The following is a 21,794-nucleotide window of genomic DNA, read 5'->3' as shown; positions in this document are numbered from 1 at the left end:
GTTCGCGCATGGAAGTGTCGGGCAAAGCCTTCTGCTGTTTCTCTAAATCAGTGCCCACGAGTGACATTTAAAGGATTAAACCTGGGTCACACAAACTCCGCCCTCTGAGCCAAACAGCTACACTGTTCAATCCTTGTTCAGAAAAAGCAGAGCAACAATCCCCCTTCACACTCCCATCATCGCCATGTCATGATGTCCTCATCAGTGTGTTATTGCATTTGCACGTCCTGTGCAGGAGCCTGCGGGCAGCTCCTGTTGCCTCTTCGCCCAGGCGAAATAATTGACCCATTAAAAAAAGGAAAAGCAAGGACAGAAGGCTGTGTCTGAATTTCTGAATTTTTCTTCATTAAGCTGGATCTTCCAGCTCCACTGGGCCTCACAGCCTCACACAGCAGGGTGTGAAATCACTCCTGCCTTCACAACAGGCAGCTAAGATCGTGTGAAACGTCAAAGAGTTTCCACTTCGTAACATGCTCGTCTTGTTTCTCGTCAACTAAACTGTGGAATGAAATGCCAACTCCTCCTTGATTGGCATGGCCATCGCCTAAAAAAAGCATCTGTTCTGAAAATTGTCAGGTTAAGGGCGTTGTCAAAACAATGTCATGATCCCAGCTCATAATCCTCATTTTGTGGTAAGAGTCTTATTTTTTATTTCCTTTTGAAAGGAGAGGCAATCTATCGGTAGCTCAATAGTTAAGTTATTTACCTCACTTCCGACAGAAATGAATGACATATCACTGTTCAGAAAATTCTGACGCGAACATCAGCCTCTTTTTTCAGATTCTTGTTATAGTTTTGATAAAACATGAATTTGCAAAGGCTGTGCTGTACCCTGCGAAGCCAAATGTCTATCACCGCCTCCAGCGGAGGAAGAAAACACTCTGGATTTATTATAGCTCTCCACAACGTCAGTCTGCAACAGCTCTGAGTAATATGCAAAACCCTCTGTAAGTCAATTTACGCTTGCAGTGTACGCAGGCACAATGGGAATAATGTCATCGTCTCCCTGCTTCATGGATGTTGTTTTCTTCTAACAATAGCATGCCCTGGTATGTCGTCTTCATAAATTGGAGTTCTTTCCAGTAATTAAGTCAATAACATGACACTTGAGGTAATTAAGCAATAAAACATACTGAATGGAGTACTGTTGCTTACTGCACATTATTGTGATGATGTTTCTGTCATGTTTGAGTGTGGTGGAGGCATTTTGACAACACCAGAGGACTCTGCACCCCTGACAGCTACAACTGCACGTCTCGAAGAGAAACAGAAAGTGAGGACACACTGAGAGGAAACTTAACTGGGACCGTACCAGTTTTTCCGTCTGGTGAAGTTGTGCGTCACTGTACGGTGATTGCCCTAACAACCCCACTTACTATCGGCCCACCCTGATGTTTGGTGTTGTAAAGGGGAAAGTGTACAGGTGAACTTTAAAAAGGTATAACAACCCAATCAAAGGTGGAAAAGGAAGATTTCTAAGCTACTGTGACACTATTCATTTTTGCAAGACCCTCACAAACAATGATGTGAGCACCCAATAACCATCCACCAAGTCTCAACATCCGTAGTAGTTCATAGTTCAGAATTAGCAGTGGCTCAGCAACTTGCACCCAAAAAAAACCAATTGATTTGAACAGCCAATAAATTATTACAACTAAGAAGCACTGCTTTAAACAAAGAGTGGTCTGTGGGTTTCTGTGTATTTGGGGAAAAAGATGCCCAACTTTTTGGTTGAAGTTGATGCTTTGTAGTCCTTCAAGAAAGGCTTAATGAGGTACACTAGGTTACAAAATCTACAAGCAGCCAAGCAAGACTCGACTGAATCTTCCTGATCTTTTTCTTAGCATTTAATGAAATCTACCTTCACATACTGTACCTGCAGACAATAACACTGTGATTCTGGCTCCACTACACAATATCTCCAGCACTGAAGAGTCACAAGAAATAGACAATACTTACAAAACATTTCAATATTTATTGCAAAATAGTTTTTTACAGAATACAACAGAAAAAAAACAGGAATGAACAGTAAGGCCAACAGCATAACATGAAGTGCTGTATAGACAGTAACATTACCTTTATTTTACACATTTTTCTCAAGACAATTCTCATATTCGGATCAAACTTTCCTTTCTTCATCTAGCACACAAACCTATGGATTTGTATGCTATACGCGTAACAAGATAACCACTGCATTTCAAACTAGGAACATCAGATAGTTTGAAACTCTATGGGTTTCAAACACAGAAAAGAGAAACCAAAACCTTCAAAACTTTTTTTTTCAAAATTAAAACCTATTTTTTTTTGTCAGTTAGTGCTATTTCAAAAATGTTTGGCTCCAGAGGAAACAAAAAACAGTAAGATGCTAATTCAAAAACTCTAAAATAAAATCGCTACGATACAATCAGTTATTTTTAAGCCTTTTTTAAGAAACAATATCTGCAATACTGTGATTCCTGACTTCGTAAGTTTACAGACCCAGTGTTGTTCAAACTTAGCTGTGGCACAGCAATTCACATGTTCCTCAGACAGAGAACCCAGAAATGAGCTCAACTGTAAACTGTTCACCTTAATGGTTTATCCTTGCAGGCGGTTTTCAGAACCTCAGGGCTCCTCTCCCCATTTCTTGGGCCTAGATTTGGGTTAAAAAGCAAATAAAAGCAAGCAAAGACACTGCATAAATACTAAAGATACAATGAGCTGTATCTTATCCGAAATGCAACTCCAACTGCAACTTCACAAAGTGCATTTGCAAATAAATGTAACTTTTACGTTTAAGTGTAAAACATTTATGATGTCAGGGTTGCATTTTCTACTTTATGTTCCTTTTAATCCCTGAGCTCTGAATTGCTTTATTAAGCAGGTTTCTTGAGGAATTTAGGTTCAGTACAACACCTTCGAGACAAGGGCCCCTTCTCCTTCCTACTGTAGTATACTCGATGCCTGCATGAAATGCAATAATCGCATCTCGTCAAAACCAAATACTGATGCTTTGTCTGGGATACCATTTCTCATCTTCCACACTGAGCAAATGGAAACTCGCAGTGCTCAACCTACAGTATCAGTCAGGATTACAAGATTGTTTTAAAAAAGAAATTCCAATACAAGCCAAGAGTTGGAGGCTGCAGTGCTTTAAGGACCTGAGCCCTAAAACAAACTCGACTGTTGCTTCGTGTACATTCCTGTTTCTGTCAGCAGGGGGCGCCAATCTGCTCCCTGCTCATTTGGCACAGGTGTAGTATGATTTCTCCGAGTAAACCTTCATTTATTTGCGTCTTTGAAACTTCATTGCAAGGCAGTGTAAAACGTTTTTACTTTCTCACATTCAGAGTTTCACCCAACCATGGCCGAGTTCTGAAAGAAAGGACTTCCAGAGCTCTAGCCACATTAAGCCATGGGTGAAAATCAAAAGCGAGCCACCTTTTTCCTTCTGTTTTTGTTAAATGCAGAAGCCCTTTAGAACATAACAAGAGAGAGCATATTTAGGGGTCCTATTTGTTAATGTAATATTACGCAAACCTGATATTGAACTAAGCTGGTCAAGATAAAGGCCTACACTAGTGTGTCTTTTTTTAAGCTGGGCCTCAACTCTTACTTATGGATTCACCTTTCACCCTTGAAATTTTATATTTACAAAAACAGTTAGAAATGTGTCCAAACATGACTTTTTCTGTCTGTGTAGATATCCTTAAAAAACTAGGATTTACTGTAACAAGTTAATGTATTTTGGTGCATTTCTAAATTTTATTTTTCAAATTTTAGATGCTTGTGCAGGATTTATTTTCCCATCCCATCAAAGTGGAGGATCTTGCGAACGTCCATGGACAAGTTTTATCCAGAACAGCGTTGAGGAGAAATATGGATGAGAAAACTGCTTGCTTGCAAAACCGGTACTGACTTCCCAGAACAGACAACTGATCAGTGCTCATCTGTCACACAGTATCCCAACCATCTCTGGCCTTACTTAGGACAACAAGCCCTTTGGCTCGCACTGCCTGGCAACACCTGCATGCTCAGAACCTCTTTTTTTTTGTCAGCACACAGGTATCATTCCTGTTTCCCTTTGCAAGCAACTGTTAAATCACTGCTGTGGGCTATTTAGTACCTAAACAGTATACCGCGCTGCCAATGAGCTGCTGTGGTAAAAAAAAAGATCAGTATGTCTTTCTGTTCATGAGATTAGGTGGGATATCTCGAGGTTTGGTCAGGTGATTTTACAGGTTACATGAAAGACCCTTGGTCTCATTCAAGTGAGAGATATCTTTACGTTTTAAAAGGGAATAAAGTCTACATTACACAGAAGCCTCTTATCTTCCTGTGGCTTTAACATTTTCTTCTAAACTGATCACCTCTGATTACAAGCAAGCACACAGAATCCAATACACCTCCTGATGTTCAGTCCAAACACTGTCCGCAATGCCTGTTTTCCCGAACACAAGAAAAACAGAGGACATCTGTCAGCTCTGGAAGCATGATCCTTTACACAAAAAAAATCTTTTGTTTTTCACCAATCTGGAAATCCAAGTTGAAAACGATCCGCGTTTTATCGCTACTGCAAGGCCTTTTTGAGATGCGTGACAACTTACAAGATGTAGGTTTGAGTTAGGACCCTGAGTAAGTTGGTTTGGAATCAGATGTTTTTTGGGTGTTCAAGAGTTTTCACTGAGTGATGGCAAAAATAATTTCTTGTAGATAAATAAGGGGCAGAGGATTTCAGTAGATAAATAAACAGCACTTGTTACAGCTAGGCTAATCACAAATAATACATACTCAGTATCTTACAATATACATATATATATTTATATATAGCTCTTTTACATACCAATGGGAAAAGGTAAATAATTCCTATACTCTGTTAACATTCATCTACTGCTTTGCAAGTGCTGCTACAGCCCAGTGCAAAAGGCTACACTATTGAAGCAGCAAAGCATATGTTTGATTCATCTGAAAACTTGAAGAAAAAAAAACAACACAAAATGTCATGTCATCCTGACACTGATAAAAAAAGGTCAGGGGAGAGGCAGCTCGGGGAGGGGGGGGGCAGGAGACGGGCAAGAGGACTGAATCATAATCACCCCTTCACCCTCCGTTTTCAGAACCGGGCTGGGAGCTGGGAGGGTTCGCTGCACGTCGGAAAAAGCGCACATGGAAAAGGCCCAGATGGAAAAATAATAATCCACCTGTCTGGCAGCCGTGGAAAAAAGTCATGGCCAGCCCCTGGCGGTCTCCTCGCATCCGCCGCGGCGTGTCCGGCCTCGGGGTTCGCCTCCAGAGGAGCAGGGGTGCGCCAGCGCCCCCGGAGCCACGGGCTTCCGTTCAGACGGGTCGGCACCAGGGGGGTCACACGAACAGCTGGATCCTCTCGCGGATGGCCTGCCGGCAGATGGGGCAGGTCTTGAGCGCGGCGCTGCACTCGACGCACGAGGCGTGGCCGCACTGGAACACCAGCTTGATCTGGTTGTCGATGCAGATGGGGCAGGTGATCCGCTCCTCCATCTGCCGGAAGCGGAACTGCAGCTGCTCCAGCAGGTTGTGCTGATCCGAGTTCTCCGAGCTGGGGCTGCACTCCACCTCTGTGTTGTCTGGACGGGACACAGGCATGTGAACGGCAGATCAGAGACGTGCAGATGCCCGATTCCACATGCATATGTAAACATCTTTAAATGAACTGTCCTGTCTGATAACAGCAGACTAAACTCAGAGAACATATACTTATCATTTATATAAATGCATATATAAAATGCACTTAGAAGGATGTGTGACACGTATTTAGGAATGCCAATCAGTTTTGATCATTTGCAATTAAGTACAGTTTTGCAACTCTGTGCACATATACAAACTTAGAATGAATTAAAGTATTTTTTGAGCGACTGCGTTTTGGATGCTTGTCTAGTAATTGTTAAGGAAAGGGCAGGGCCTGTCCTGTCCGTTCTTGTAATTTTACTGGCTGGTGGAAAAGGAAAGCTATTTCTGGGAAGGATTGGGCTGGTCATACAGGTAAAAAATACAGATTTTACCTTGCCGGATTTTCTTTGTGATTGTAACCTGGCATTTGATGCATTTTTTCATCCGATGAGCACATTCTGCATTGGGGAGAAGAATCAAAAACAGAAGAGTTAACTACAGCTCTTCGGACCCACCTGACGCTGAAGCATGTGGGTCACATGGCACCTCAGCAGACAAAAAGCGAGAGCAAAACAACGATTGTCTTTGATTTTGTTTCAATGATAAAACTCCAGGATAAATATTTAAACCCCCGGAGCCCTGTCAGGTATGATTGCTCCTGTTCTCTCCCCAGAACGGGCCCAGTTTCTCTTCAGAGCTTGCAATCATCAGCCTTCAGAGTGATCATCTGCACCTGGCCCTGCATGCTCATTCCATGAGATCAAGGTCCCACAATTCTTTGGGAGGCAGCAGTGCATTCAGGACTAAGCTTAAAGTAGGTAAAGTCCACTCTCACAGACTAGATTTAGGCCAAAGACTCCTGTTCAAGGAGTTAAAGGCAAAAGGGAGGCTAGTTGGTTTCAATGCTCTCGTGAGAAAGTCTGCAGGAAAAAAAAAGCAGGACTCGCCAGAATTGCATCAGGATGGGAGAGAGGTCTGCAAAAAGGAATGCAAATGAAGGAGAAAGGTGAAATGAACGAGAACGGGGGGCAGCCTCACCTTCGCAGGCGACGCTGTGCTGGCAGGGGCAGAAGAGGACGAGCAGAGCCAGCTCGGAGCAGATGAGGCACTCGCTGGGCCCAGCGGCGCTGGGCATGGCCAGGTTGGTCATGGTGTTGGGCGTGGTGTGGACGCGCCGCAGGCTGCTGCTGCCCACGCCAGTCCCACAGCTGTGGCTCTGGAGCTGCTGATCCCTGCGGGGGGCGTTGTGCCAAAGAGAGAGGCACATCACTGAGGCACCCAGCTCCTCTGATCATGATCACTGCCCTGCCTGTCACCCTCTTTCTCTCGGGGAGATTGGCCACATGGGAGCACTGATGATCCCTTTTCACACACTTAAGGAAGGACTAACGATGGCCACAACTGCCTCCATTATAAAAAAACATGTAAGAACACCCTGAATTTTAACACTACATCAAGAGAATTCAAATAATCAGGGAAAAATAAACGTTAAAATTTTATCTAAGATCTAAAAGTAAATGTCAAACAGGAAATTAAACATTTTCAACAGACTCTATTAAAAAAACAGCTGTTGTTCTATGTTTTTGGTTATTTTACAATGACATACCTCCCGCATGCCACCTTCAGTAGATCCCATTAAAGCAAAATGTATTCAATGCCATCAGAAAACAGGATTTATCAGTTTTTACCGAATTATTTAAAATACAATGGTTGTGAAAACTGAACACCATTTCTCAGTTGAAAGGAATACCAATTGGGCACCTCATCAGACAAGCACTGTGACCTGTTAACTGTGCTTGAGAAACAACCGTCAGCAGCAGTGAGTGAAAAGCACCTCCTGCCCCGTTTCGTAATTAGCAGGGTTTTAGCGTTTTCATCTGGGAAACGGAACCCGCCAAAGTCAAGTGATGTTATGTTATGCAAAATTAAGTCCCCAATAATGCAGAACGCTCTAAATGGCACCACAGTAGAGGGAACGGCAAAAACTGAGACACAAAACATTAATGGTTTAATACTCAAAATGAACAATTGTAAGAGTCCTTTTGGAGCATCACGTAAGACATTAATGTTCATACAGTTCCCAGCAGAGATTCGCAGAGACAAAATCCATAATGTGCACAACTGCTCCCAGATTAGGGATCAGATTAAATCAAATCTGTTTTAATCTGATCGAAGTCCCAAAACCTTGGAACCCCCAGCCAGCTGCAAGTTTCAAGTGCAGTGGCTAAAGACAGGTCTCTGTTGGCCAGAGTCATCCCGCTTCTTCCTGGTGGGACTGCTGGGACTGCGCTGGCAGCGGGCAGCAGGCTCAAAGACACGCCTTGAGCTGCTGGAGCAGCGGGAACGAGCTCCCATTCCTCAGTGTGGAAGGGGGGAGGGGGGGCGGAGTGGGTACCTGTGTTTCTCGGAGAAGTTCTTAATGAGCTGGACGACCATGCCGTCGGTCACCAGGTCCAGGGGGTGCTTGCCCTTGTGGTTGGCGTAGTTGATGTCCGCGCCCTCCTGTGCCAAGAAGCAGGCCATGGCAGCCCCCACGTTCAGTTCCAAGTTCCCCAGTAAACCGGAGCCGTGCAGCTGAAGACCGAAACACATGCAGGATTCGAGTAGGCAAAACAACGAAGCCTTCTGGAGACAGGGCGGGGGCTCACTGGACCAGAGCTCATCCTGCTTTCTGTAGAGCTCAGACTAGGGAGCATGGGACTACCCCCCCCCCCCCCAGCAATGCTACTCCCCACCTCAACAGCTGGGGGGGCTGACTTCACTGGAATAAGAACCTTGCTGAAGGAGCAGCAGCAGTGCCTCTAGCTGGGAATCCAACCCACAACCATGAGTCAGTCTCGAGTCCCAAGGATCACCCACTACGCTAAGATGCTCCCAGAGTTAAATACTCTCACGGCAGTCTTTACTATCCACAGTAGCTCAAGTCAGACCGCAAGATAGTCTAGCTATCTCTGTTGCGCTGGTACAATCAGGTACCTCTGATGCAGGAGAAAATATTGTTTAGAGACTGGAGGTACTCAGGATTTCTGTTTGTATACACTGTATCATTACACACATACTATAACCAAAACAAGGAGACAAAAAATATACTGAACGACAAAAACACTCTAAGTTTATATTATCTCAGATGAGATCTACATTTCATCTATTTTAATGACCGGCAGAGGAAGAACTTCATGAGCTATAATAAGATACTGGAATAGGATTCAACACTGCCATGCCAGTAATCTATAATAACCTTACATCATGGCATTCTTGCAGGAATACACAGTACCATGAGTAAGGGAATCGGAGAACAAGCGATTCAGCCAAATATACATTAATCACGCCAACAGCAGTGTGTGCTCAGTAAGCTCTGGCAACCATAGCGCAATCCAATTTCTTAAAGTTCCTGTCAAAAAGAGGTACTTTACTTTAATGGGATTTCACACAGCTTAGCACAAGTACAGTACCTGTGTGCCTCTAATCAAAAAGGCGATGGATGACTCACAGATCTGTCCTGGGCACATGAGCCCAACAGCTCAACGGTTGCATCTCACACCCTTAATAGTGCACAACCCTTCCTTCTGGTGCAAAATGGTGTGTGATTTGGGATAAGAACATAAAACATACCTAAATCGTACAAATGAGAGGAGGCTACTTAACCTGTCTGTCTTGTTTAAGTACTACTAATAAACTGATACGAGGACCTCATCCAAAAACCAGAAACCTTTTAACATGACATTTTTAAATTAAATGTTATTCCTTAGCTATATATCTTAACATTTTGTTAACGGTTTTATTGCTTTCCCACATGAAAAGAACGCATCAGCATAAACTCTTGAGACCTTTTCTGAAATGGCTTCCTCAATTCTCCTGTTTATTTTGTACCTCCAGTCTGCTCTCTGTACGTCTGGAATCGATACAGTGGAACGGTATCGTTCAGAATGAAATCCGCTCTATAGTGAGGGGTGCAGACGCTGACTTATTTCAACAACAAGCACTTCTAGAGGTCACCGTGCAAACATGCATCTCCTCCAGCTCACAGATGCTGGCGATAAAAGAATGCAATTTCCATCCCCGTGCAGCTAATCTGTGATCCTCTGCGTTGGGCTGATCTTATTTCAATGCTACAGGGTCATTTTCAAGCCAGGCAAGTGCGTCCTGGCAAGACTGCTGGCCCTTACATCAGGGCCCTGGAAGCTCATGGCTGCAGTGATCTTGAAAGACAGTCACTTAAGTGTCTCCGACTGGCATCTCGAGGGCGGCTGCAGAGAGCCGCGGGGGCCGGTGCCCAGGTACCTACCCTGGCGTAGAGAGAGGAGCCCTCGCCCTCAGAGGCGGCCACGGTGGCGGCGAGCTGCTGCCGGCTGAGGGCGATGTGCATGGCCGTGTCCCCGTCCTCGTCCTCCGCGTTGACGTCCGCCCCCTCCGTCACCAGCAGCTGCACCATCTCGGCGTGGCCCTGCGTCACCGCCAGCTGCAGCGGCGTCTGGTTCCTGTTGTTCCGGATATTGACGTCGCAGCGGCCCTGCAGGGGGCGGCGGGAGAGGAATCACCCCGCCTCCCGCAGAACGGGCACCCCCGCCGCAGAGGTGCACACGGCGCAGCCCCCCGGCTACAAACTCTCAAGGCAAACGTGCCAGTTTCTAGGCTTGTGAAGTCATTTCAGTCAATCAAATCAGCCCGTTTTTTTTGCTTTGCCACAGAGAGCTTTACAGAATTATGTATCCGTTAGCAATACAGTGTAGACCATGTGCTCTGTACAGTAACAGAGGGAAAAAAACCTCCCAGTGGGGAAAATAAAGCTCTGGGGATCCCAGGTCAGTGGAAGCCATTTGCCTGATGATGTCATAATGCTAATTATTTAAGTTTTATTCTTCATTCTGCCATCTAGTGATTTACTGCTTCAGAAAGGTAGGTGCCAGACAAAAAGGTCATTTTAAACTTGCTCAGGGACAGAATGATTCAAGTGGCACCCCCTGACATGACAGAATGTTTTCTGAGGTAACAATGAGTTCACTTTTTGTTCTGGATGTTCAGAAGTTTTGACGTTATGCGACTCCAGTGAAGTAATAAAAGATCACTGAATAAAGATAATCAAGAAGGACAGAGCCCAGGAAACAAACTCCGCCTGCTGATCCTAAGAGTTTCAAACAAACGGACCTCAAGTTCACTAGGCAATATGTTAGTACTGTATCACACAGCACTGACGTACAATCTTTAAAAATAACGATGATGAACGTATCTAGGGTTTTAGAGATCGCAAAATGTCCAACAGACGGGTATTGGAACAATTCTGCCTTTGTAAGGTCCCAGCCTATCTGATGGCACAGTCACATGCTCTCTCTCAAGCTGGAGTTTCCACTGTTGCGCAATCCGGGGCTCAGAGATCAGAGGCAGCACAGTGGAAACTGTTATGTCACAAGAAGGAGGGGGGACTCTTCCAAAACTGAAAAAAGCAAATCTGTTAATTCCAAACAGGTGCAAACTTTCTGGCCTTTAACTGTGCTGTTATTGATAATGCTGGTTTAGCTATTTCGCAGACAGGAGCCCTGTTTTGCTGACGATTTTCTCACAGGATAGAAAAAAACACAAGAGTACAAGGAGCTGCACGGGCCCTTAGCTCAGCCTCAAGCCCTCTGTGGCTGTGCTCCCACCTACACAAAGCTCCTTTCCAAAATCCTCCCTCTGTGTTTGGTTCCTGCTGGCTTCTGAGAAGCAGTAAGAGTTTTATAAGAGTTATTGGGTCCTGTTTTGCGTCTCTTGAGTAAAACACAATCTCAGGACAGATGTTTTAAGATTTCACTGATCATCATAACTTGAAATGAGGTTACATCATGTATTCCTTTTTGTTTCCACGGCAACCCATTGAACCCTAGTAGGGAAAGTGAAGACAGCAGGAATCCATATTGTTAGTGTGCTGTATTTTAGGTTTGTGGGATTTGAGCAGTTTCGAACACGTCGGTGTGTTTTCCTCATCCCTCTATCGAAATTTCAAACGGCTTCGTCTGAATTGCGCGCTGCTGCTGTGCCGATGGCGAGAGGGCGACATTTCTGCACTCACCTCCTTGAGCAGGATCTCCGCCACGTCCCTGTGGTTGTTGAGGGCAGCGAGGTGGAGCGCAGAGAAGCCATCGTCCTTCTTCACGTCCACTAACTGTCGGGCGCGGGCCAGGATCTTCTCCGTCGCCCTGCGCAGGACACGGGCACAGACACGGCACAGTCAGACAGAGCGGGGAAGAACCAGGGCCGGACCTCGGTGTCCTTGGGCCTGGCCCTTTCACTCCGAAATGTGCAAAAAGAGGGGTTAAACGCCAACTGAATTACGTCGATTGATATGATGCACTTTAAACTATTAAAATAAGATAAGATCACTTTATCAGCCCTGTACAATTCCCCGCATTAGGAATTTGTCTTTTCGCAGACTCCGGCTTGCTCTCCATGAGACACACAGACAGGGAGAGAAGCTGGGGGTCAGAGTGCAGGGTCAGCCATTGTACAGCGCCCCTGGAGCAGTTGGGGTTAAGGGCCCAACGGAGTAGGATTTGCCGGCCGCGGGATTTGAACCGGCAACCTTCCAGCCACAGGCGCAGATCCTTAGCCACGGTGCCACCTCAGCATAGCTCAGGGGAGGCGCAGGTATCGCACTATTCTAATGCTGACCCACATGATTGATGGAGGGAGTCGAGCGCTCGAGTTTCTTAAACAGCTGCTAGAGAGTGTAGGATTATTGTTTTGGAGCACCTATTTGCATTTGATCGCAAGCACGTTGGTTTCAGTTCGTTTTTCCCTAGTCACTAGGGTTTCCCTCCATTGTAGGCCCAAAAAATTTAGAAATTTAGAAATCCAGCACTGGGAAGAACGTGAGACAGCTGGCCAGTGGAAGGCAGTTTAAATTCCAGTTCGGGTTTTATCACAGATTGCTGGTCTTAGTGAGGACCTGAGAAAAGTGGGAGTCTATCCTAGAAGGGTAGACTACAAGCATTACAGGACTGACATCAGGACAGGGCACTGGTTTACTGCAGACAGGAGAAAAAAGCAGCAAGTTCAGACTAGCCATTGCAACCTTGTTTCAGAGAGGTGGGATGTAATGGGGAAAAACCTACACAAAAAAGATCTACACACTAAAGATCAAGGCTTAACCTGACCCCAGAAACCTGGGATGGTGAGACAGAAGGGCTGAGCACCATAACATTAGAATGTCCTTGGACCCAATCACAATTTAAATCCAGTACTGTACATCACGGCAGGCTTGTACAGGCAGAAACAAGGACCCCCTGGTCTCTCTGAAGTGCTGGGCTTGTTATTTTTGACTGTGAAGTGGGGGCAAAGGTTTAATTTAATTTAGGCTTTCCTTTTAATTTTCACTAGGCCTCTTCCAGCATACAGCCATCAGCAGAATTAAAAATGACGTCCGGTGGAGGAAATTAAATAAAACTAAAAAAAGCAACACACACATCGTATGGGAACAAATTTTATTAGGCGGGCTCAGTGTGATTAAAGACTGTTCACTGCCAAACAGCTGAATCATGAGTTGACCTAGACACAGTGTTGAAATGGTATTAAAGGATCTTACACACGTCAATCTGCCTAAATATAAAAGACAGAACCTCCCAGGATCATGAAAGAAAAAGCTTTACCATTCTCCACTGGTTATAATCCACATCAATCTGCACCACCTTTGTGGTCTCTTTCCTCTTGACCTGCTGCAGCACTCAATGTCCTTTTACGGAGATTAGCTGGGTTAAGAAGCTGGAGAAAGTGAACTCTGCAACAGGTGTGAACAATTACAAGAGGCTTTTATAATAATCTAGCCTAATTCATTTTCTGTTCGCAGCATTCCCTCATTAATATTTTAACCAAGATGACCATAAAACAAGGCCGACTTGCACACTGTGAGCTTAATGTGCTGTGAAATTAAATTTAGCCAGCCGACGAGAAGTGGGAAAAGGTCTCTTTTGTAGCAGGGTTGTTTACTGGGTTTCGGCTTTGAGTGAGACACCAGCCCTGCGCCGGGCTCAAGGGATACTTCTGCAGCACATCCAGTAGGTTTCTCTGAGAAAATGGATTCACGACAGTCTTAGCATGCAGCTCTTGGGGTCAAGGATTGTATACTGTAGCTAACAGGAAAGAGACAAATAACAAACAGCTCAAGCAGGCCAATCCAGATACTCCTATGTTTTCTCCTCTCTGTTTTGAAATGCGGGGAAGAATTCAATATCTCACCTTTTCCTATTTTTTGTTGCCCACCACTATGTAACTCCCTGAGCTTGTCAACAAGCAGACCCATAGCACACACTGTGCTATGCTTTTTAAAAAACACATTGCGTCCTTGGGGGCAGGTCCTTTGCACTGTTTTTATCTCGACAAAAAACAACCTTTGGCCAGCTCAGAGTTTCAAAGCCTGTTTCATCATATAAGATCGTCTATCTTGAGCAAACGAAGAAACAAAAACGAAGACAAATGTACTTATGCATTTAAGGGGCAGTTGAATAAATCTAAAAGGTTCCTATTCCAAACCCCACCAGGTGTTGACAACTTTAGAGCCTCGAGTCCAGTATTCAATAAGTAAAGATGCGTGGAGAGGGGGTGATATAGACTATTATATTCATAATTACTAAAATCAAGTGACCCATTGAATCAAAACACTGCAGCAGTGGTTAGGGCTCTGGATTTGAAAGTAGAAGGCTGTGAGGTCAGATCCCACTGCTGTCGTTCCCCTGAGCACGGTACTTCACCTGAATTGCTCCAGGAAAACACCCAGATGTATAAATGGGTACAAATGTAAATGTAATGTGCTTTGTTCAAATATGGCAAATAAATTAACAGTAATGAGACACTCCCCTCTGTGCATTTTATACGTTTAAAAATGGATCACTGCAGGTAAATGATTTGCATCTATTTAACACTGATATTTAAAAAAAAGCAACAATCTCACCTTCACAATACATGGCTTCACATCACTCCAGCCTGACGGCAACAGCAAGTACCAATAGCGATACAGGTGTTTGTTTCAGCTGTATAAAGACCTGTTGTGTTTGCAACACTGCCATAAAACTGCAGGACCTGGTAAAGCACTGTTTCTTGTTTTTAAATAGGGAGGTTTTGCACAAGCTGTAAGCAGCACTGAATGAATGTGCAAATTCAACTCTACTCAACATTTAACCTACTGGGGATCCCATACTGTTCAACTTGCAGTGCACTACGTTGTGACAATTTAAAGGGTTAACGGCATAAAGGCAGGGGGTGATGAAGCCTTTCACATTCACCTTGCCAGCTGAACGCCTCTAACCCGCATGAGCTCTGTTGGACATGATCCGTGACAAACCGACACGGATTCAGGTCTCTCTCCCGGTCACCTGGGAAATAACTCGCCTTCTCACTTCCATTTCACATTGCGGGAAATCCCGGTTATAAATCCAGCAGTGCGGCTCGCAGGAAAGCCAGACTGCACTGTGAGATCCTTCCAGTTCAGAAAGGAAGCACGCTTGTTCAGCTCAGCATTGACTTTGAAAAACCTGAATGGATTTGATCAAGCCTGGCCAGTAACAGTGCACTGACAGTTTAATTGGATGTATCAGAACAGTGATTTATTTATCTGTCTCACCCTATTCTTAATTCTAACCTGAGTTCTAAATCTTGCTTCAAAGCTACCCCTAATCCTATCTCCCATCCTAATCCTATAACTTTTACTACTATTTTTTTGGATTCTACTGACCAGTACTGGCAATTCAGAGTACTTGGGTCTTTCGCACTTCCTAGACGGGAAACACGGGAAACAGAAAGGCCCATGACTGATAGGTTAAGAGAAGCATGCCAAAGGAATCAGAAATAAAAGAGGATTATTTGCGAAGAGAAAAATTTCAGAATGGAACAAAAATGTTAGAAACCAAAAAGTTGAAAGTGTGGAACAAGTAAATATTAAAAAATAACATCTTTTCAGTTACTGTCAGCTATGATGCCTATTCGCTGCTTAAATGCAGAACATAAGACATGTACTCGGGGACACTGTGAATTTGGGTAAGAACTGCATGCACAATCAAATGCATTCTTCCGGGCACAAGGATGAAAGCAACTGCAGCGAAAACGCAGATTTAAAGCCTCTTGTTAAACAGATGGGGCTCCTGGCTCATTCAACTGACCCTCTGTGCCAATCTCTTCCCCTGTCTCAGACCCTTGCCTTTTTGTGGCAGATACTGTGATTGACATTAAAAACCCTTCAGAAGCAGATTTTTACATTTAGGGTAAAACTTCTGGGAAGTAGACATGGGCTGTAACTTGACTCTGCTCAGACCTTTGCTAAACTTCAAAAAGGAAAGAGACCAACAATTCATTTTATCATCCTAAAATGTAATCAACAACATGCAGTCGACAGTCATAGCGCAAAAGTCTTCTTAAGTTTTTAGAAGCCTATATTTTAGGTAATGACTTGATCAGTGACTCTGATGGGGTTAAGCAGGAACTTCCACTGATCTCCTCAGCAGTCACTGCCTAATTGTGTCTGAGAATCAAAATTATTATCAGACACCCACAGGCTCGGGGTGTTATTGGTTTAAATTAAAAACAGTAGCTTTACACCGCTTCCCACAGCTTTCTGCTCATTCCCCTGAAAGCACAAATGTGCTTCTCATTTACAATTCAGTGACAAGTCTGAGGCTTATTACAGAACTAACAAAAACGTAATGGTTTACAGGTGGAATATTTTAATGTACAGAAGAAATTGGTGACACATAGATAGGTCTTAAGGCCTCCGGGTCACCAAAGAGTTTAATCAACAGCTTGTTTTTATAGAACTGACACAACACATCTCTTGTTATTACAAAGAAAAGGGGGTAAATTCAGTCCAACTAGTGCTTTTGGTAAAAGCTCCTTGATCCAATAATTTTGTCCAGCTGTTTCTTGCAAAGACAGGGTATGTTTGGGCTTCTACAAAAAAGGCTGGGTAGTTTGTTCCAGCATCAACACAACCCACTGAGTGACTCTAGTTATCAGTTTTAAAAGCACCTACCCTTACATATCCATCTGTGCCCACTGGCTTGTGCTTTCCTGTTGATTCTGAAGAGGTCCAATGAACTGACTTGATCTATGCCTTTGAGGATCATCAGAAGGCACCTCACTATCAGTCATATACTACAGTTATTGTGCTTCTCCATAACATACCCTAGCTGTTTTCTCAGCATCATTCTGAGAAGGTGCTCAGCTGGGAGAAGCCTGATTTCAGTGAATTAAAGAACCTTACATTTACTCTGCCTGAAAATATGATAATGGAGATTAAAGTTATCGCTGTTAGTAAGTGAATGGGCCATTACCACAGCAATGCCTACTACAATGTAAATAATCTCGCACTTAGATCACTGCTACCGTAAATACGATTATGTATTTGGGTGTGCATGTCTTTAACCAGAAATAGCTGCTTCAGCCCCATTAGCGGCTGAGCATGCTTTCAAACACACTTTGCAGAAGAAGCGAGTCGTCAGCGAGTCGGACTACAATTACAGCCGGGGAGACGGGGACAAAAACTGCAACAGCCTTACTTGTAGCGATCTTAATTGTAATGGAGACATTCTTCACGGTCATTTCCTGTTGATTCTTACCATCTATAACTTCAAAAGAAGTTCGTGATCATCGGTGTTTCTTAAGAAAAACAACCGAGCGTCGGACCTGATGCCCTGCACTGGGAGTGGCGGGTGTCCAGTTGGCACGTGCTGACCAGGCCTGTGGCACTCTGCCCCCCCTGGACACAGGAGACGTGCCGACCCCGGCGATCACAGGCCAGCTGCAGGTACTTACAGCTTGTTGCCCTTCAGAGCCGCGTGGTGCAGCAGGTTGAAGCCGCGGGTGTTCTGCTGGGTGAAGTCGATGGTGGGCACCTCCGTCAGGATCTCGATGATGTTCCTGAAGTCCTTGGCGATGGCGTCGTGCAGGGGGGTGTCCCCGTACGAGTCCTGCGTGCCGGGGCAGAAGAGCAGAGCGGATCTTGACCATTTGTCACTCCTTGACAAGGATCCCCAGATTAAACGTTACAGCACAAGGAAGACCGTTATCATCGCAGAGAATGCCACTGTTAATTTTTAAAATGAAAACAAACAACCAGCAACTCCGCTTTCACCTACAGTACGGGAAAGTAAGAGTCAGAGCAGAGGCACTGTGGAAAAGGGTTAGAAGTTGCCTTCTGTTTCTGGGCAACCTCCAATGTTCAGTTTACACAATTCGGTTTCAATTCTTGTTGACAAAGCACACAGCACTATTAATTCAACTGTTTATTTCCCATTTCTTTCTTCTTATACATTGTTTTGACTATTCCTAATGGCCTTGCAAGGTTCCCTGAAGTGCATTTAAAAACCGGAACAGAAACCAAAGCATTTTATTATTAGTCAGGCAGAAAGGGGGTAGAGATTACAGATGGTTGCGTAACTGGATCTTTGTCCCAGCTTTTCCATTAAAACTAGTGACAAAAATAAGGTCATTACAGCCCAAGAATGAAAAGGGATATGTTGTGCACCCCATTGTCAAGAGTTTATTTGCATCAATGAACCTTTCTTTAAAAAACAATTGGCAGTCTTTATGTCTCCACTATATTCCAATTTAGAAAAGTTATCCATTGGCCAGGGATGTTTCTTTAATCACTACTAACAATGATTATTTGCAATACCACTGTTGTGATTATACACACACATATAGCACATCTCTGTCCTGTTGAAAAGAATATTGTCGGAAATCTCATCCGAGGACTGGTGAAAAGACACAACCACGGGCACATACAGAAGTCCAGTTACACAGGAAAGCCCAGTCCAGTTACATAACTGAAGGAAGAGAAGGAAAAAATGTAGAATGTTCCAAAGCGGTGAAAAACAGGAGGATAGAAATCCCTCAATTAGAAAGCTTTAGACTCTTCTGGGCAAGGGTGCTGTTAGCTGAAAATCACACAGGGTGTTTTCACTTGGCAGTGGAGGCAGGTTGCCCGCTCGGGCTCAGTGCTCAATGGGAAGCCCTCACCTGCAGGTTGACATCCGCATTGTGCTCCGACAGCACCCTCACCACCTCCGTGAAGCCCTTGTTGACCGCGATGTGCAGGGCTGTGCACATGGAGTTGTTCAGCAGGTTCACGCTGGCACCTTTGCTCAGCAGTAGCCGCGCAGTCTCTGCTTGGTTCCTGAGAAAGGGGGAGGCAGTCACAACAAAAAACAAATCTGATAAAACACAGGAGGGGGAGAGCGGTTTATGAAAAAACACTGCAGAAATAGCCTGCCTGGTTTCAACAGGTACTGCAGCAGGGAAGGGGGAGAGAGAACTATCTCTGCTCACATGCTGAGAAAAGAGACAAGAATAGAGACCACACCTGACAATTTCGACACCTGTCACATGCAACACTATAATTGATAAGACCGCTAGTCCTGGTTGATCGGTTTGGCTGAAGGCACTATCAATAATTAAAAAGACAATGGATTGCTAAGTGGATTGCCCATAAATTAAAAGGTATGTGTAGCATGTGAAACACCAGCCACAGACTCTACACACAGCCCTGTCCGAACGCCAGCCTCACCCAAAGGCTGTGTAGTGCAGTGCTGTGTCCCCATCCTCGTCCTTGACCTCAATGCTGCTGTTGGCCTGAAGCAGGACTTTCACCACCTCCACGTGCCCCTGATGGGCAGCCACCTGCAGAGCCGTCTTGCCCTGATTCTTGATGTCCACCTGTGCAGGACACAGAAACGCACAGGACAGGGTTATGCACAGCTCCAGTCTCTGGTGTGCCTTGCATTGCGATGAGGTCCTAGATCTGGGGACTAGATCCAACTGTAGTCCTCAGTGTTTTGAATCCAGCAGATCACATAAGATTAAGACATCATAAGAAAAAAACATGTTGGAGAATACATTATTATCCTGAAAGATGTACATGATAAGAGTCCCTACACTTATCATGCAAACCAAGCCCCGTGACCAAAAGGCGAAAAAAAAAAAAAGGCGGCGCTCACTTTGTCTGGGTACTTCTGCACCAGGTCTCGGACTTTGCTGGCGCTGCCATGCGCCGCCTCGATGACCAGCCGCCCGGGGTGGTCCAGCTCGGTGGACTGGGACAGCAGCTTCTCCAGCACAGAGATGACGGTGCCTGCAGTGGGGGTGGGGGAGTGGGCGGGAGACCGAGCACAGGACAGTGAGAGACCCTTCGCAGGGGCTCTGAGGGTAGGCACAGCGCTAAAAGGTATTAATTGAAGAAGCTCCGGAGGCTAAAAAAAAATACAGCAGAGAAATTGACAGCATTCTTTTGCAAACCTTCTTTCTATCTACTCCATGATTAGGTACAGTTTAACACAAAAGCAGAGCATTTGCAATGTCTGTGCCACACCCAAAAAGCACAATAGAGGAATTAATCACAATTCCCCTTGCTGGCACGCCATAAGTCCCCCCGGCAACGAACGCTGTGTGTACAGAGAAGGCAAAAGCAGCATGAAGTTAGAGAATTTCACTCAGGCAACACATAGAATGAACAGCAATAGTGAATTGAATACCAGCCCCAAAATGCATAGGTTTATGGTCAACACACACACTTGGAAGCACACGTTTCTGCGATACAACCTAAAAACACAGCCAGCTCTTTTGAAAACATGAAGGCAGTGACATGGTGCAGCACGGAGGACTGTGGTTACATGACAAATGACAACAGTTGCAGGAAAGATCTTGACTTCATGCAGGAAAAACAAAAAATTCAAAAGAGTTGTGTTCCTATTTACCCCGTTTTACAATGCATTTCCAACATGCGGCAGAACGTTATAAAACTTTTGAACGCAGAGACGGAAAAGGCTTTTTTTAGAAACCCAGTGCAGGCTAGAAGCTCAGAGCCATCCTTCCGCGAGCGCATTTCCAAGGATGGTGTCATCCTGAATGGAAAAGCGTGACGAGAGAGAGAGAGGAGAAACGGGAAGGCAGGAGGCGCATGCAGGAGGCCGGCTGGACAAGGAGAGACAGCAACGCCTGGAGGCTGTCTGCCCGAGAGCCGTCCCCACGTCCTTACTTCCGGATTCGTTGGGGTTCTCGGTGGTCATGAGGTTGGCGTCCACCTCCGCGGGCTGGGAGGTGAGGCACGCAGGGTTGAAGGTCCAGGTCTGCCCTCCAAAAGCCACCCTCAAGTCACCGTCCGCGTACACCTTCAGCACTTTGCCCATCTGCCCCAGCGCCTGCGAAGGAGGCACAGGAAGTCAACACCTGGCGGCGCAACGCAACAAGCAAATCCGCTTTAAAACCAGCTCCCACCTCATTCCTCAAATCAACACCTACAACTCTCATAAAGCTGGGATAGTCAGAATGAAAAACTAAGGAAGCTGGAGAATTAACTCAGAAGGTCTTGGGTTCGAGGAGGACGGGTAACGATCTGTCACTGGGGATTTGTGTCCTCGGAAGCACGGGGTCCACTCACAGGCGCCATGCTGTCCGTCCACTCGCCGTGGCCAGCCTGGAGCCGCTTGACGTTGTCCATGTCGTCCAGCACGCGCACCAGGTCTCCCACCCCGAAAGTGTGCACCTGGGCAGAAGCAGAGGTTTTAGCACAGCCTTTACGTACAAAAGGAGGCAGAGAACAGTCCAGTTTGCCACCGCAAGCCATGGGTTCCCACCCCAACCCATCCATCCATCTTCTAATGGCCTCTTCCAATTCAGGGTGGGGAGGAGACGGAGCCTAGCAAGCAACGGGAGCAAGGCAGGCTACACCCTGGAGGGGACGCCTGACATCACAGGGCAGACTGCCACAAACACAGACACGCACCACACCCACACACACACAAACAGGCCTTTTTAAACAGGAGGTCCTTTTAATTCTCAGATCACTGCAGAGAATGAAAATAAATAACACTGTGGTAGTGGAATACACAGCACTAACCCATAACCTGTTTATGTGGTAATATTATTGACATGATTAAGTGGAAAACTGCAAATGACAACAACACGGAAAAAGACACTATTAGTTCCACTGATGTTGAATTTTTTGCACATTCCTCAAATAAAAGTTCTTTAAAATGTCTGTCTGGCTTCTGTGCAATACCAGCATAGGCGGATTAGTCTTTTAGGCTCCAAACAGTCTTGCTATTAATATCTCTTTCTTGGCTGACTTGATGGAGAATTAAATTTTTTATATATTTTATATATGTATTGTAAGCAGGAAAGGCTACTTTAAAAGTTTCATGTTACTCTCTTTT

General features: G+C 45.1%; 1 protein-coding gene across 6 annotated transcripts in view; it reads right to left on the bottom strand.

Annotated features, from left to right (window-relative positions):
• Window positions 1–1,955: 1,955 nt before the first annotated feature.
• Window positions 1,956–21,794, bottom strand: part of mib2 (MIB E3 ubiquitin protein ligase 2) — a 68,883-nt gene continuing 49,044 nt past the window's right edge. For all 6 annotated transcript variants that reach the window (XM_069183958.1, XM_006641981.3, XM_069183956.1 and 3 more), the window contains 12 exons: window positions 21,020–21,124; window positions 20,618–20,780; window positions 19,581–19,714; window positions 19,151–19,299; window positions 18,604–18,760; window positions 17,398–17,552; window positions 11,672–11,798; window positions 9,911–10,135; window positions 8,021–8,199; window positions 6,664–6,857; window positions 6,018–6,083; window positions 1,956–5,582 (listed from right to left, as the gene is read on the bottom strand). In XM_069183958.1, the coding sequence (XP_069040059.1) occupies window positions 5,341–5,582; window positions 6,018–6,083; window positions 6,664–6,857; window positions 8,021–8,199; window positions 9,911–10,135; window positions 11,672–11,798; window positions 17,398–17,552; window positions 18,604–18,760; window positions 19,151–19,299; window positions 19,581–19,714; window positions 20,618–20,780; window positions 21,020–21,124 (1,896 nt within the window). In that variant the 3' untranslated portion in view covers window positions 1,956–5,340. The remainder of the gene's footprint in view (window positions 5,583–6,017; window positions 6,084–6,663; window positions 6,858–8,020; window positions 8,200–9,910; window positions 10,136–11,671; window positions 11,799–17,397; window positions 17,553–18,603; window positions 18,761–19,150; window positions 19,300–19,580; window positions 19,715–20,617; window positions 20,781–21,019; window positions 21,125–21,794) is intronic.

This window comes from Lepisosteus oculatus, chromosome 25, assembly GCF_040954835.1.
Source record: "Lepisosteus oculatus isolate fLepOcu1 chromosome 25, fLepOcu1.hap2, whole genome shotgun sequence".
Lineage (NCBI taxonomy): Eukaryota > Metazoa > Chordata > Actinopteri > Semionotiformes > Lepisosteidae > Lepisosteus > Lepisosteus oculatus.
The sequence above is the reverse complement of the archived record's forward strand: the minus strand, read 5'-3'. Positions and strand labels throughout refer to the sequence as shown.